Source organism: Capsicum annuum, chromosome 3, assembly GCF_002878395.1.
Source record: "Capsicum annuum cultivar UCD-10X-F1 chromosome 3, UCD10Xv1.1, whole genome shotgun sequence".
NCBI classification, from domain to species: Eukaryota; Viridiplantae; Streptophyta; class Magnoliopsida; order Solanales; family Solanaceae; genus Capsicum; species Capsicum annuum.
Genome location: NC_061113.1, coordinates 184,275,571 through 184,288,831, shown reverse-complemented (window position 1 = coordinate 184,288,831; position 13,261 = coordinate 184,275,571). Strand labels below are relative to the sequence as shown.

General features: G+C 34.0%; 1 protein-coding gene across 1 annotated transcript; it reads right to left on the bottom strand.

Moving 5' to 3' along the window:
* Positions 1 to 8,340: 8,340 nt before the first annotated feature.
* LOC107863520 (leucine-rich repeat receptor-like protein kinase TDR) lies at positions 8,341 to 12,959 on the bottom strand. Its single transcript, XM_016709458.2, has 2 exons — positions 10,088 to 12,959; positions 8,341 to 9,039 (listed from the first exon to the last, which is right to left on the bottom strand). The coding sequence occupies exons 1-2, from the start codon at positions 12,744 to 12,746 to the stop codon at positions 8,633 to 8,635; spliced, it is 3,066 nt and encodes a 1,021-aa protein (XP_016564944.1). The 5' UTR covers positions 12,747 to 12,959; the 3' UTR covers positions 8,341 to 8,632.
* Positions 12,960 to 13,261: the final 302 nt, after the last annotated feature.

The following is a 13,261-nucleotide window of genomic DNA, read 5'->3' as shown; positions in this document are numbered from 1 at the left end:
AATAGAAGAATTTCCTAACATGCACTTGATTACTTTTCAGGCTTCAAAGACAGAGATTTATATATTGAAATTAGGACGCTACGAAAAAAAACAAATGACACGGTAAAAGAAGGTGAAATGGAATTTTTTTTTTTTTTTGCATATTTCTTTCTCTTCGACTAATTTTAAAAAACAAAGGAGAAAGAAAGTTTCTCATGAATTGATTGAGGAAATAGAGGGAGAGAAAGAAGGAAAAACAGTAAAGAGAAATAACTTTTAATTAATTTGGGTCTTCTTTTTCTTTTTTTATTTGTAATAAATGGTATAAGAGAAGGTGAAATGAAGATGTTTCGAATTTAAATTGCATAAATTTATATATTTAATTATTTGAGATGGTATATTTATGAATTGATTTCTTAGATGATCACTCAATTAATAGTCGTATGTTATCTCAAAAGAATGAAAATTCTCTTAGTGATGGAAAACTAGAGGGGAGGAAGAAAACACGAAAAAAAGAAGTAAATTGAAAAAAGATGAAAGCTTACTTACTTTCGTTCTTTTTTAGCCTAAATTATCAAAACTTTTTCATTCGTGCTACATCTCTTTTTCATTTTAAATATACCCTCCCTTTTCCTTATTATTTTTTTTTGTTGGTTTCTTTTTCATCTATCTTTCCTTTATAATAAATACGAGAATTATTCATTACTAAAAAAATTGTAAAAAGAGACCTCAAAAATAGGTCGAAAATAAGAGACCTCATGAGGTCGCTTATCCCCTTAATTTATTTTTTTAATTTATTTTTAAATAAAGAGACCTCATGAAGTAGGTAAATGTTACAAAAATCAGCGACTCAATATTAGCGACTTGGAGAGGTAGAAAATAAAATGCGGAAAAATTTAGCGTCAAAATAATTATAATTATTTTAAAAAAATTAAACATTGCGACCTCGTGAGGTCGCTACAATTTTGATAAATTAATATTTATTATTAATAATAATTATTTGTCACCATTTTATGAAATGTAAAGTCAAAATATATATTTATTTAATTCTTATAATATTTTTTTATTATTATTATAATTAAAAGTATACAAAACCAAAACTAAAGATTCAGTGCTCTCAAAATCGGCTCTCAAATCTGCCCTCTCTCAAAATCATCTTGCCTCAAATCTCTCTTGGCCAAATCCAGCCCTCTCAAAATCCCCTCGCTGGAAACTTTCTTGCCCAAATCCTAAATAACCCATCAATTCTTCCATTTCAAGTAAGGCTGCAACTTTCATTTTTTTCTTATCTGTGTATAGAATAGTATTTGAATCTATGGATGTTTTGGGTCTCCTTAATTTTTTCCTAAATGTGAAGGAATAGTTAGGGGCTTCATTGCCTTGTTTCACAATCCCGTTTATGGTTTCCGACATTCTTGTCGATTTCTTCCATCTTGAACTGAGTTATAGATCGTCTTGTACCCCTATGTATTTTGTGTTTTTTGCTTTTTTGGTTCTAGATTTGATTTTTTTTTTTTGCTTGTATATGGTGCTTTTTATTAACATTTTAGCTAACCTAATTCAGAATATGTGAAAAGACTTGTTGGAGTTTATTCTTTTTCTTAATACTTGTGAGGGTTTAACTTTTGTTTGAGTTGTATTTTATTTCATGTTTCAGCTGAGGCAATTGTTATATTTTCAAGATCAATAATTTAAATCGGGGAGTTTCCATTAATTATTAGGATGGGTTTTAAGTTGGGTGGGACGGATGGTGGAATAGCGTATAACAGAGAAATTTGAGGGTATATGTAAGTCGGGGTTGGCAGCTAGTTTGACATCACAGGTTTTGGTTAAGAAATCTTTGTTGGGTTGTAAAGTAAATTAGAAAAAACAGCGAAATATGTGAGATGCTGATTGAATTTTATTGCTATGGTAGTTAGTTACCTTTGCCCACAGTTAACCAAAATGCAAATAAACTGAAAATTCAGTGTGAAAGAAGAGTGTGGTGTCTCTTTTACCAGAGATTAGATTTGAATACAGATCTCTCTCTGTCTATTAGTATTGGAGTCCGACTAATTTGAATTTGCCCTTGAATCCTAGATGTCTGGAAAACATTGATAACATGCCGTCAATGGATCTTATGCGCTCGGAGAAAATGACTTTCATTCAGCTTATTATTCCTGTTGAGTCCGCTCATCATGACATTACATACCTTGGCTAACTTGGACTTCTCCAATTCCGTGAAGTACTCATCTCTCTCTTGAGAATTTGTTTTTTTTCTAAGTTTTATTTTTGATTCATGATTGATATTGTGGTTATATGATTTTGAGATGTCATTGTTTTGACGTGATTGGTTGGCGTGATTTTAACCGAAATGTTTAGTATTTGAGACTGGTTTCAATTATGGTAGAAGCAGTGTAACAGTAAAGTGTTGATTATTAGAGTGATATCGGGAATGTGTTGTTTTGAGTGATTTTGGTTATGGTAGAGACAACATAACAAGAAAGTGCTTTTTGAGTGATTTTGGTTATGGTAGAGGAAACATAATAGGGAAGTGTTGGTTTTTTGAGTGATTTTGATTATGGTAGAGGCAATGTAACAGAAAAATGTTGTTTCTAGCAATTACATGACACTTGACAGCAAATTCAAAGCAATTGCTAAAGCATAAGAAAAAGCACTCATAAATTGTTTTATAATGGAGGTTAGATGGGTACTTGGATTGTTACATTGCATTATGATCAGTTCCTTAGGAACCTGTGTACTCTAAATTGAGATTTTCTTGTTAAATGGGTCCTAATAGCATAAGATATACATCAAATACAGAAAGGAAGTGCAAAGGTGGAGATATACCTTTAAACAAAGCTTCTGGCTTGTGTCAAAAATTGGATAATTATGTGGGCAGCAGTATCAAGCAAAACTTAATAACTTAGGTACCAAAAAGGTTCTTATATATACATAAACTAGAAAAATCCTTTATGCAGCACAACATTTACAACTTTTCTAATAGCACGATCTTTCCATTTTGTACATTTCTTCTCTTTTGGCAAGATAAAGTTATGGAGCCCTTTTAATAACCACAACTGTGTGCACAAAAAGTTCTTCTTGCTTTGTTTTTTGTCCTGTGTTATATATTCAGCTAATCTGCTCATTTTTTATCTTTTAAATTTTAGTCCATTTAGTTTAGGTGTATACTAATTACTACACAAATTTCTGTTTGTAAACTAAATTGAGATAGTGTCATTTGAATCATTGCTAGCCTTTTAGTATCTACTTATGAAAAATATAAGAGAAAAATATTGTTGAATTGTGTATCTACATTATATAAAGAACCTTTCTGGTACATAAGTTATTCAGTCAATATACATGTAATATTTTTAATGTTTCAGTTAGTGTTTTGTAGCAATTATTGTATAGCAATTAAAATTCAATTAATTTTGTTTGCTACTAAAAAGAGCTTAGGAGGCCAATAACTGAAGGCTGAGGCATTCAAGGCTACATACACAAGGCTGACCTATGTAAGCCTTTATTTCTAGTAGTAATTACTTTGTTTTCTAAATTTATATTCTAATATCATTAAATTCAGAATCGATATCTGCAATGCATAAAGGATTTTCGTCAAACTCTGCCAGAAGATAGGCGAGACCTACCACTTAGCCAAGAGCAGAATGAGAGAATACATGCGGTTGGTGGCCCAAGTAGGTATGAAAATGCTTATGGATTGCCCCAATGAACCTTCCGTAAATTTCATTCGGAACTAGAAGGCCTCGGTAGTTTCTAGGATGATGAGTCAAGTGATACGATTTTGGCTTTGAAGGAGCAAATAACTGAGCTATCTAAAGAAGCTAAAGCCTCGCAGGCTACGAAAAGGCAAAAAGACATACAGTATACAGGAATGAAGGCTCAATTCGATGCATTACTTGCTTCCGGGGGGGGGGGGGGGATATTCCCCCTTGTCCCGATGATGTAGTGCGCCCTCCTCGACCTCCACAGTCTCTATCTATTTCACATGGAGTATATGGTCAATACAGAGATGTGACTAAAGAGCCCAGTAGTGATGAAGATGATAAGGATTACTATGTGGACAATAGACCTCCGCGTTGTTAAAGTTGAATGTTGTCTAGATAATTCAAACTATATACTTCATGGTGGTTTATTTGAATTCTTAGGCATTTTTGAATGCATTAAAACTTTAAAGTAGTATGAACAATAGTATTATTAAATAACTTATGACTTTTATATTTTGTTCGTTCAATATCAAGGTATTTAAATTTTATTTTCATTTTGTGGTTATTAATTAGATTATATTTACTTGTGTTTATTGTAGTTTGATTGATTGGTGGGAGTTCTTAGAGCTCCATTTAATTGATTATATTGTATTTATTATTGAATTGAATTAAAATGACAGGTATTTGTAAAAACTATTGTTTTACAAAAAGAGACCTCGTGAGGTCGCTATTTCGCATTTTTATTTTTTCGCAAATGTACAAAAGCGACTTAATGAGGTCTTTTTTTCACGATTGTATTTTCTACATGCTCAAATAACAGAATGCAAGAGGTCGTTTATGTTTTAAATAAATTATTTATAATAAAAAATTAAGAAATAATAGTCACCTCGTGAGGTGTCTTTTAATTAAAAAATAAAAATAAAAAAATCAAATAGAGACCTCATGAGGTCTCTTTTTAATAAAATAATAATAATTATAATAAATAATTAGAGACCTCACGAGGTCTCTTCTTTGTAAAATTCAATAAATAACCTAGTGACCTCATGAGATTGCTTTTAAGCGAACTCATGAGGACTCTTACAAAAAGCGACCTATGTTTTAGAGACCGTCAATTGAGGTCACTTTTGAAGTCTCTTTTTGAGGGAAAGAGAGCTCATGAGGTCTCTTTCTTTATAGCTTTTTTAGTAGTGATTTGATTAAAGGAGTTGATTTGTACGCATCGAGTTTTGAGAAATAACTTAGATAATAAAAATAATTATCTTTATTCAGAAAAATATAATGACACAAAAACATATATAAAATTTTTATGATGATTTAAAAATAAAAGAACTTTTACCTAGACAGTTATGAAAGGATTTTTTTTTAAAAATAATTGATGGTAATGACAACACAATTTTGTTAAAGGATGAACAGGATCAAAAGATTTGTTATATATTCTTCTTCATTAGTATAATTAGTAAATATGTGTTACTTTTACTACAAAATGTTTGTTATAAAATGATTGTATATGTACATGTAAAATATAAAGTGTATATTATTATAGTCACAATATCATTTTTTTTCCTTCAAATAAATATTTCTTGAACTGATTACGAATTTTTTTAAAAAAATTAATGATATATTTTAAATACCGCGCCAGGCACGGACACATTCACTAGTAAAATATAAATGTGTAAAATTTTTAAACAATTATATACAAATTAAATAGCAGCGTTCAAACAAAATACTCGGTAAAATTTGGACAGCAAAAGGACCCAGCTCTTGGAGAGGAGTGGAAGTTTATAACCTACTTGTGCGCGAAATAGAATGTCTACTACTACAGAAGTAATACTAGTGGCACTCAAGATATCACTGCTTCCGTCAAATAAAAGTATCACACATTATCAATAACAATTTTTACTTAAATTATTTTGTGTAAGGAAAAAAATTATTAATTCTAACTAAATTACATAAAAGATCACCAAAAAAATAATCCTGTCAAAATATCATAAAAATTTATCTAATTAACAACTAGTAATCACCCTACTTGGTTGTGATTAGTTCTTGAGTCCATTTCTTTCTCCGTCCATTCTCGTGTGCTTTTATGTTTTATTTCTTAGTTAATTTCTTGTATCAAGTTCTTTTAGTTTTAATTGAGTCGTTAATATTTGCTTCATCCCATTCCTCAAGCGTATTAAGGATCATGGGTGGAGCAACCCTTGATACATCTTAGAGGCATTTCTTGAAATGCAACAATTTGTAAAGAAAATGAGTGAAACCTTGCCATACATTGAAGGTACAATGACACATATGAAAGGCAAAGTGGCAAACATGGAGAACCAATTCCATAACTACCATCACTACACCATGAAAATTGTTCTCCAAATCCTCAAGAACATGTTCCCTCACCTCAAATTAATACAAACCGAGCTTCACAAAACTTTGTTCGACCACCCTAAATCCAATTATGCCAAGACCCTCTCCACATTAGGTCCACTAATCCCCATACTAGCATTTTACCTAGTATCACTCCTTCTCTTATGCAAGTTCATAAACAAATACTTTTAAAGGAGGGTGCAAGGAGAGTGCCATATGAAAATATAATTGAAGGCCTAAAGAATTCTTCCCAAAAGATTTCAAACTTGGAGAGTGTGATGGCAAGTCAACAAAAGATTTGGGTTCGGGTAAAATCCTTTTCAAAAATGAGAGGATGATATAAGTCGAATTAGTTCCAACCTTTTGAGATTTATATATGCTTCGTGGTCAGCACCAATGTATTAAAGACTTGATCACCTTAGGGAAACAAGAACGTCTTTGGATGATAGCTTGGAACACGAGATGAGCTATATCCGATGATACAATCCAATGAACCATTGAGCAACATCATATTTGGATGATAACTTGGAACAAAGGAGGTGCATCACCATAGTGTCAAATTATCACCCTTTTGGGCTTTGACATTTAGGGTCATTTTGGGGTCCATTTATAGTAAATAGTTCATGACTATAAATACTTATGATTTTCCTTTTCTTCAATGGATGATTTTGAATAAAACTTACACTTAGAGAGTGTTCTAGCTTATTGGGAGCTTTGATGACTTTGTTAAAATCGTTGGTTGTGAGTGCATTAGTTTTTTTCTCGATCTTCGGATTTAATATATTAGTTGATTGTCCTTTTGTTATCATCTTGTGTCTATCTACCTATTTTTTTTCCAATTCTATCTTTATTATCTTAGTTTTTGTAGTTTGTTTGTCTTTTCTATATTTGTTTCGTATCAAATTCGGTCGAAGTGACTTTTGTGATGACCGAAATAAAGTAAAATGACTTTAGTGTAATGAAAAAAAAAAGTAATTTTTGTGTAACAGACACAAAGGTAAATAACATTGGATGAAATTCTCCTTCTACAAAAAAAAAACCTGTTAAAGTGGAGAGGAAAAATCTACAAAGATTCTTATCTCACTCTATTCTAGTGATTAAACCAGTAACTAATGGTGAAAACTCAGAAATCCATGCTTTCCCGATAGAATCCTATTTCGCCAAATTGTTACAAAAGCAGAAAAAAGAAAGCATTGGATATGTTGGAGTCACAAGTTGAAATCAAGTAATTACTTGAGTTTAGTTATTCTACAATGCATTAGTATGTAGAGTAAGCGAGAGAGCCGATCAAAATTGCCGGGGACAACTCATCAAAGATTTGTTGGGTTCATTTGTTTGCACTTAATGGAGGTCTGAATCTGAATGATTCAGACTTTAGATGATTAAGTGCATTTGTTTTTTTATCAAGCTTTTAACTCTTAATAGGTCTTAATTATTCAGATCTAGAATCAAATCTTAATAGATCTGAAGATGTATTTTAGTGTTGGATAATATTCACCGTCACTCTATTCATAATCATTAGTCAACACTTCTGCCACCACCATCATTGTCAACCACCACCAACCACCAATTATCTCCACCATCACAATCACCATCGACAACAAATAACGCTACCAATCACTATTGTCAACTGCTGTCACACTACTACCTCTATTATTCTAATTATATTTATCGTCACCACCGCCGTCAACCACCACCATCATCAATCACTACCGATCAATCTCTACTATCGACCAACTCATCTATCACAACTAGCACCACCGCAAACTACCACTAAAACATCACAAACTCCACACATTCTTCGGCGGCCTCCACCATTGTCACTAGTAATGCCACATCTATCATCACTCCAATCACTATCATCGCTACAATTTATCTCTACTAACAAACCATCTCCACCATCACAACTAACAATACCTCCAACTTGCACTAACACATCGTCAACCATCATTCATTCATTTTTCAGCCATCGCATCAACACCTCCAACTACTAACATCAAATAACGTCACATCACAACCACCACCACTACTATCAATCGCCACCATCATAACAATCACTACAATACCACCCATCGCAACTATCACCACCAACATTACTAATCACTAAAATCAATCATTGTCACCACAACGACCATTATAAACCATTTCCACTATCACTAATAAACATAAATATTTTTTTAACCAAATAATAATTTTATTGTATTAAATTACATACTTTTCTGATATATAATTAATTTTTTATTTGAATTATATTTTTTATTTTATTATATATACAAATAATTTTTTTTTGTACATTTAGATATTGAAAAACAAACAATCTTATCATTCAATTTTCAGATCTTGAGACAACATCTTAATCATTCAGCCGTGCATTCGGATTCAGACGCATGAATCTTTAAAAACACAAATGCACCCTTTGAAAAGAAGCCCATTTCATAGTTTCAATCTAATGTCTCAGAACATTGGAATGACAACACTCGGGAATTTCCTATTAGGCAAAAAATTAACAAAGATAACTATTAACTTCTCCTATACCAATCTCCCCCACTATTCATTAACTAGAAAACCAAAACAAACCCATATCTCCTATTATATCAACACTCCACGGATGCCTTTTGAGCCAAAGGAATTGCAGCAATTGCATTCTCACCCGCACCCACTGTACCAGGCAACTTCCTCTTGGGCTTAGCCTCTTGCAACATAGATATAACATCCCTCATCGACGGCCTGTCTGCCGGGTTCCGGCTAGTGCAGAGCAATGCGACCCTCAGCAACAACATCATTTCCTCCTTCACCGAAATACATGAAGCGCCAGCACTTTTATCCAACACATCATTTATGCCATTTTTAATCTTGATCTTGGACTTAACCCAATCCACAATGCTATTTCCATCGCCAAATTCTGGTTCCACCGATCTTTTCCCTGATAAAATCTCCATTAACACAACTCCGTAGCTGTAAATGTCACTCTTCTCGTCAACTTGCAATGTGTATGCATATTCTGGATCAACAAACACACGAAAACATATTTAGTACAGTAACTAAATGTGTTTTTTATTTGAAAGAATACAACAAAAATGAGAATTTTTTCATATTTTAATTTGTTATCACAACACTTCGTCTGCTAGTGCCCAAAATGGTTGACTTTAAACATTAAAAGTCAAGGAATATAGTACTAGCACGAATAAATCAAAGGGGTTAATCAGAGTCTGAGATTCAGATAAGTTGCTTCGACAAAATCTTGGTGGGTCCAAAGAATAACAAAAAGTGAAAAACAAAAGCTTAAAGGCAAAGGGAGCTGGTCATGCGCAACTAGTGCGCCATGCCTCTTGAGCACCATATTGACAAACTGCAAAACAGAGAGAAGAAACAGAGCAGTGGTGACGCCGCCCTTAAGTTTTACTAGCTTTAATAAGTTTTTTGGCAGTTATATTGTTCAATTTGAATTAAATCTAAACATTTTAAGATAGTTTTAAAATATATTTAAGTTAAATTTTCACCAATTGTCACAAAAAAAGTATTGAGTAAAGAAATACTTCACTTCACTAGGAAAATTTTAGATGACACACCAAACTAAACTAGACCGGAATATTATTCCTAATAAAAATTTCAACTCAAGAGATAACATATTCTGGCGCTCAAATTCAAAAATTGAACTAGTGTCTTCAGGATCAGGTTATAATTAAAAGAAGATTCCACTAGTATGAATCAGTTGAGGCATTTGACAATTGTGTGGGCAAAGAAAACTTAACGACGATAGTGCACAAAAAGAAAAAGATATATCATGCTGCTTTCTCTCAAAAATGCATCAAGCTATTGACATGACCCCACGTTTAGCACGCAAGTGACCCTTTTTCATCACCCTACAGAACGAACTAAACCCATCTGAACAAAACATTTTTGGATGACAAAAAGCCACCCAAAAATAAACATGAACTCAAAAATATACAAAACAATCATGTAATTCCATCAAGAAAACAGAAAAATATCCATGCCATTAATAATTTAATTAAAGATCAAGATAAAAAGTTGAATATTTACTAACTTACCAGGTGCAATGTAGCCATAAGATCCAGCAATCACCGACATAGATTCGTCACACTGAATCAACTTGGCAACACCAAAATCAGCCACTCTAGCCTCCAATTCACCGTCTAGAAGAATATTACTAGGCTTAAGATCACGATGAACAATAACAGGATCACAATCATGATGAAGATAGCAAATTCCATGAGCCACCCCAAGTGCAATTTTGTACCTAGTAAGCCAATCAGCCACCAAATTAGCATCCTTGTTCTTACCATGCAACAAATCGTCTAGACTACCATTGGGCATGTACTCATACAGCAACATCGTGCACTCATTGTTGTTGCAACAGCCTAACAATCTCACGATGTTCCTGTGCCTCACGTTGCCTAACACATCAACCTCAGCTAAGACGCCTCGCCTTTGCCTGATTGCCTCCTTGTGTTTTCCCCATAGCTTTTTCACCGCTATGGTTTCACCACCAGGCATTTCGGCCTTGTACACTGTCCCTGTTGAACCCATTCCGAGGATCTTGTCTGTCATTGTCAAGCACTCCAGTACATCATGCGCCGTGAAGTTCAATCTCTGAAATGCGGTTAATTTCCACGGGCCAACTTCTCTGTCAGCTGAAAATCGACGACTGTAATTTGCCTGGAAACATCGGCTGCCAGCGATAAGTACGAACAACCCGATACCGAATGCTGCTGCCATAATCCAGACAATTGCGCCGGCTGTCTTTTTGGGCTGTGGCTTAACTTCCATTGCTCCTGCTTCGAGTCCGTCGGTCCTGCAAGGCTTTTGAAGTACAGTACCACATAGGCCTTCGTTGCCGATGAAGTTGGAAGAATGTAGGCTGGAGAAAATTGAGCCTGAAGAAGGCACTGGACCAGTGAGCTGATTGTAGGATACATTGAAGCTTTCTAATGTACTGGAATTGGCAAAATGTGAAGGAATGGTTCCAGTGAGAAAATTGTGAGACAAATCAACCTCTGATATTGAAGGAATTGCAGATATTTCCCACGGAATGATACCCGTGAGCAAATTTCGTCGAAAATTCATGCAAACGAGCTTCTCACAATGCTCAATATCCCATGGAATGCTTCCTGTAAGATTGTTTCCTTCCAGCTCGATGGTGTAGAAAGCTCGACACCCTTTGAAGTTTGGGATATTCCCGACAAGGCCACTATAACTGGCTGAAAAGATTTGCAGAGTTAGCGAACTCCAGATATTATCTGGCAACTCACTGTTGAATGAATTCTCCGATATGTTCAAATAATCCACTTTAACGGAATTCCCAAAATCACTTGGAATTGGACCAGAGAAATTATTTTTACTCAAGTCCAAGTAGGATAAATTCGGCAAAAAACCAAAGCCTAATGGTATTGAACCGTTGAGTCTGTTGTTTTGAATTCTACACCGGACCAATGCAGTGCAATTTGCTAAGGAAGAAGGGAGCTCACCAATAAACTGGTTTGAGAACATGATGAGTTTAACTAAGTTTTCGCTTAGACAGAGATTTGGTGGAATGGGACCTGAGAGATTGTTTGAAGAAACATCAAGTTGTTGCAGCTTTGCATTTGAACCCAACTTCTGCGGTAAAATCCCAGTGAGTGAGTTATTCCATAGAGACAATAATTCAAGATTAGGAAGCTCACCAATGCCTTGTGGGATTTCACCTGTTAACTTATTGTTCATCAAATGCAAGAGGGTAAGCTCCTTCAATCCTGAAATTCCTTCCGGGATTGTTCCAGAAAGATTGTTGTCCGATAAGTCCAATGATTTCAGCGATGTCAATTTGGCAAAAGACAGCGGAATTGGACCAAACAAGTGGTTCTTGAATAGAAGCAGAGTTTCAAGCTTTGTCAAGTTGCCTAGCCCAACAGGAAGATTACCAGAAAGGCTTGCTTGGGAGATATCAAGATAGTTTAAATTTGACAAAAAAGAAAATTCATCAGGGACAAAACCAGTGAAGTTCTGGTAACCAATCTCCATATGTTCAAGTTGTTTCAAGAAACCCAACTCAGGCAAAACAGGACCAGTCAAACAATTTCCAGACAAGTGCAAAAACTTCAGCTTTGTTAAGCCACCATAACTTTTCGGAATTTCACCTATGAAATAGCTTCCACCAAAGTTAAGGTACTCAAGATTGGGGAGCTGAACAACTTCTTCCGGCAAAGGGCCGGTAAAATTGTTACTATAAGCATTTAGGTGTGTTAAAGACTTGAGTCTTGATACACCAGAGGGAAACGTTGAATTAAAGTTGTTGTGACTAATATCAAGAGTCTTGAGGAAAGGGAATTCAAAAATGACTGTTTGGAGAGGACCGTCAAAAGCATTTCCACTCAAATTCAGGTGGTGAAGGTGTACAAGGTTTATGATATCTGATGGAATTGTACCAGAAAGATTGCGCCTTGAAAGATCAAGTGAGGTGATTTGGTTAGTTTTCTTGTCACATTTGATGCCAGACCATGAGCACCAAATGTGAGAACCTGGTCTAGAGAAGGCAAGAGTGGGATCCCAGTCATTGAAGGTGTTCTGTTGATCATGGAAAGAGGACTTTAATGTCAAAAGAGAAATGAGTTGTAGAGGAAGATTTGAACTAGTAATGGAGAAAACAAGTGAAATTCTTGTTAAGAAGAAGAAAAATGTAATAAGAAAGAGAGGAAGGGAGTGTTGTTTCATGGTTATGCTCTTATGGGGTTATGGTGGAAATGGCAGATAAATGGAGAGGCAAATTTAAGGGAAGGAAGGTTTTGATGGTTAAGAAATGCTTTTTAGGAGTGCTGGAAACTGAGGGGGGTTTCATCATGACTAGCTTCCCCTTCAGTGGGTTTTGTTTGATCTTTGGTGTAAAGAGAGAGAAAAGAAAGCAAAACAAATTTCAAAATAAAATCCAAAAATCTTTTGTTCTTTCATTATACTTTGCCCGGCCTGCTATACCTCTTTTAAAAAAAAAAAAAATTACTTCATTAAAGTAATGATTAAAAAAATTAATTAAAATAATATTTTATTAAAATGATCTTATTAATATTTCCTTCGTTTCGTTTTGGCCCTCTTTCTTAAAAATTATGTGTTTCAATTTAGTCTTCAAAGTTATGAAATTAAAATAAGTTTATTATGTTCTTTTAATATTATTTATATTATTAAATAATTAAATAAAATAAATATACTTAAATTTATTTTATTAAAGTATAATT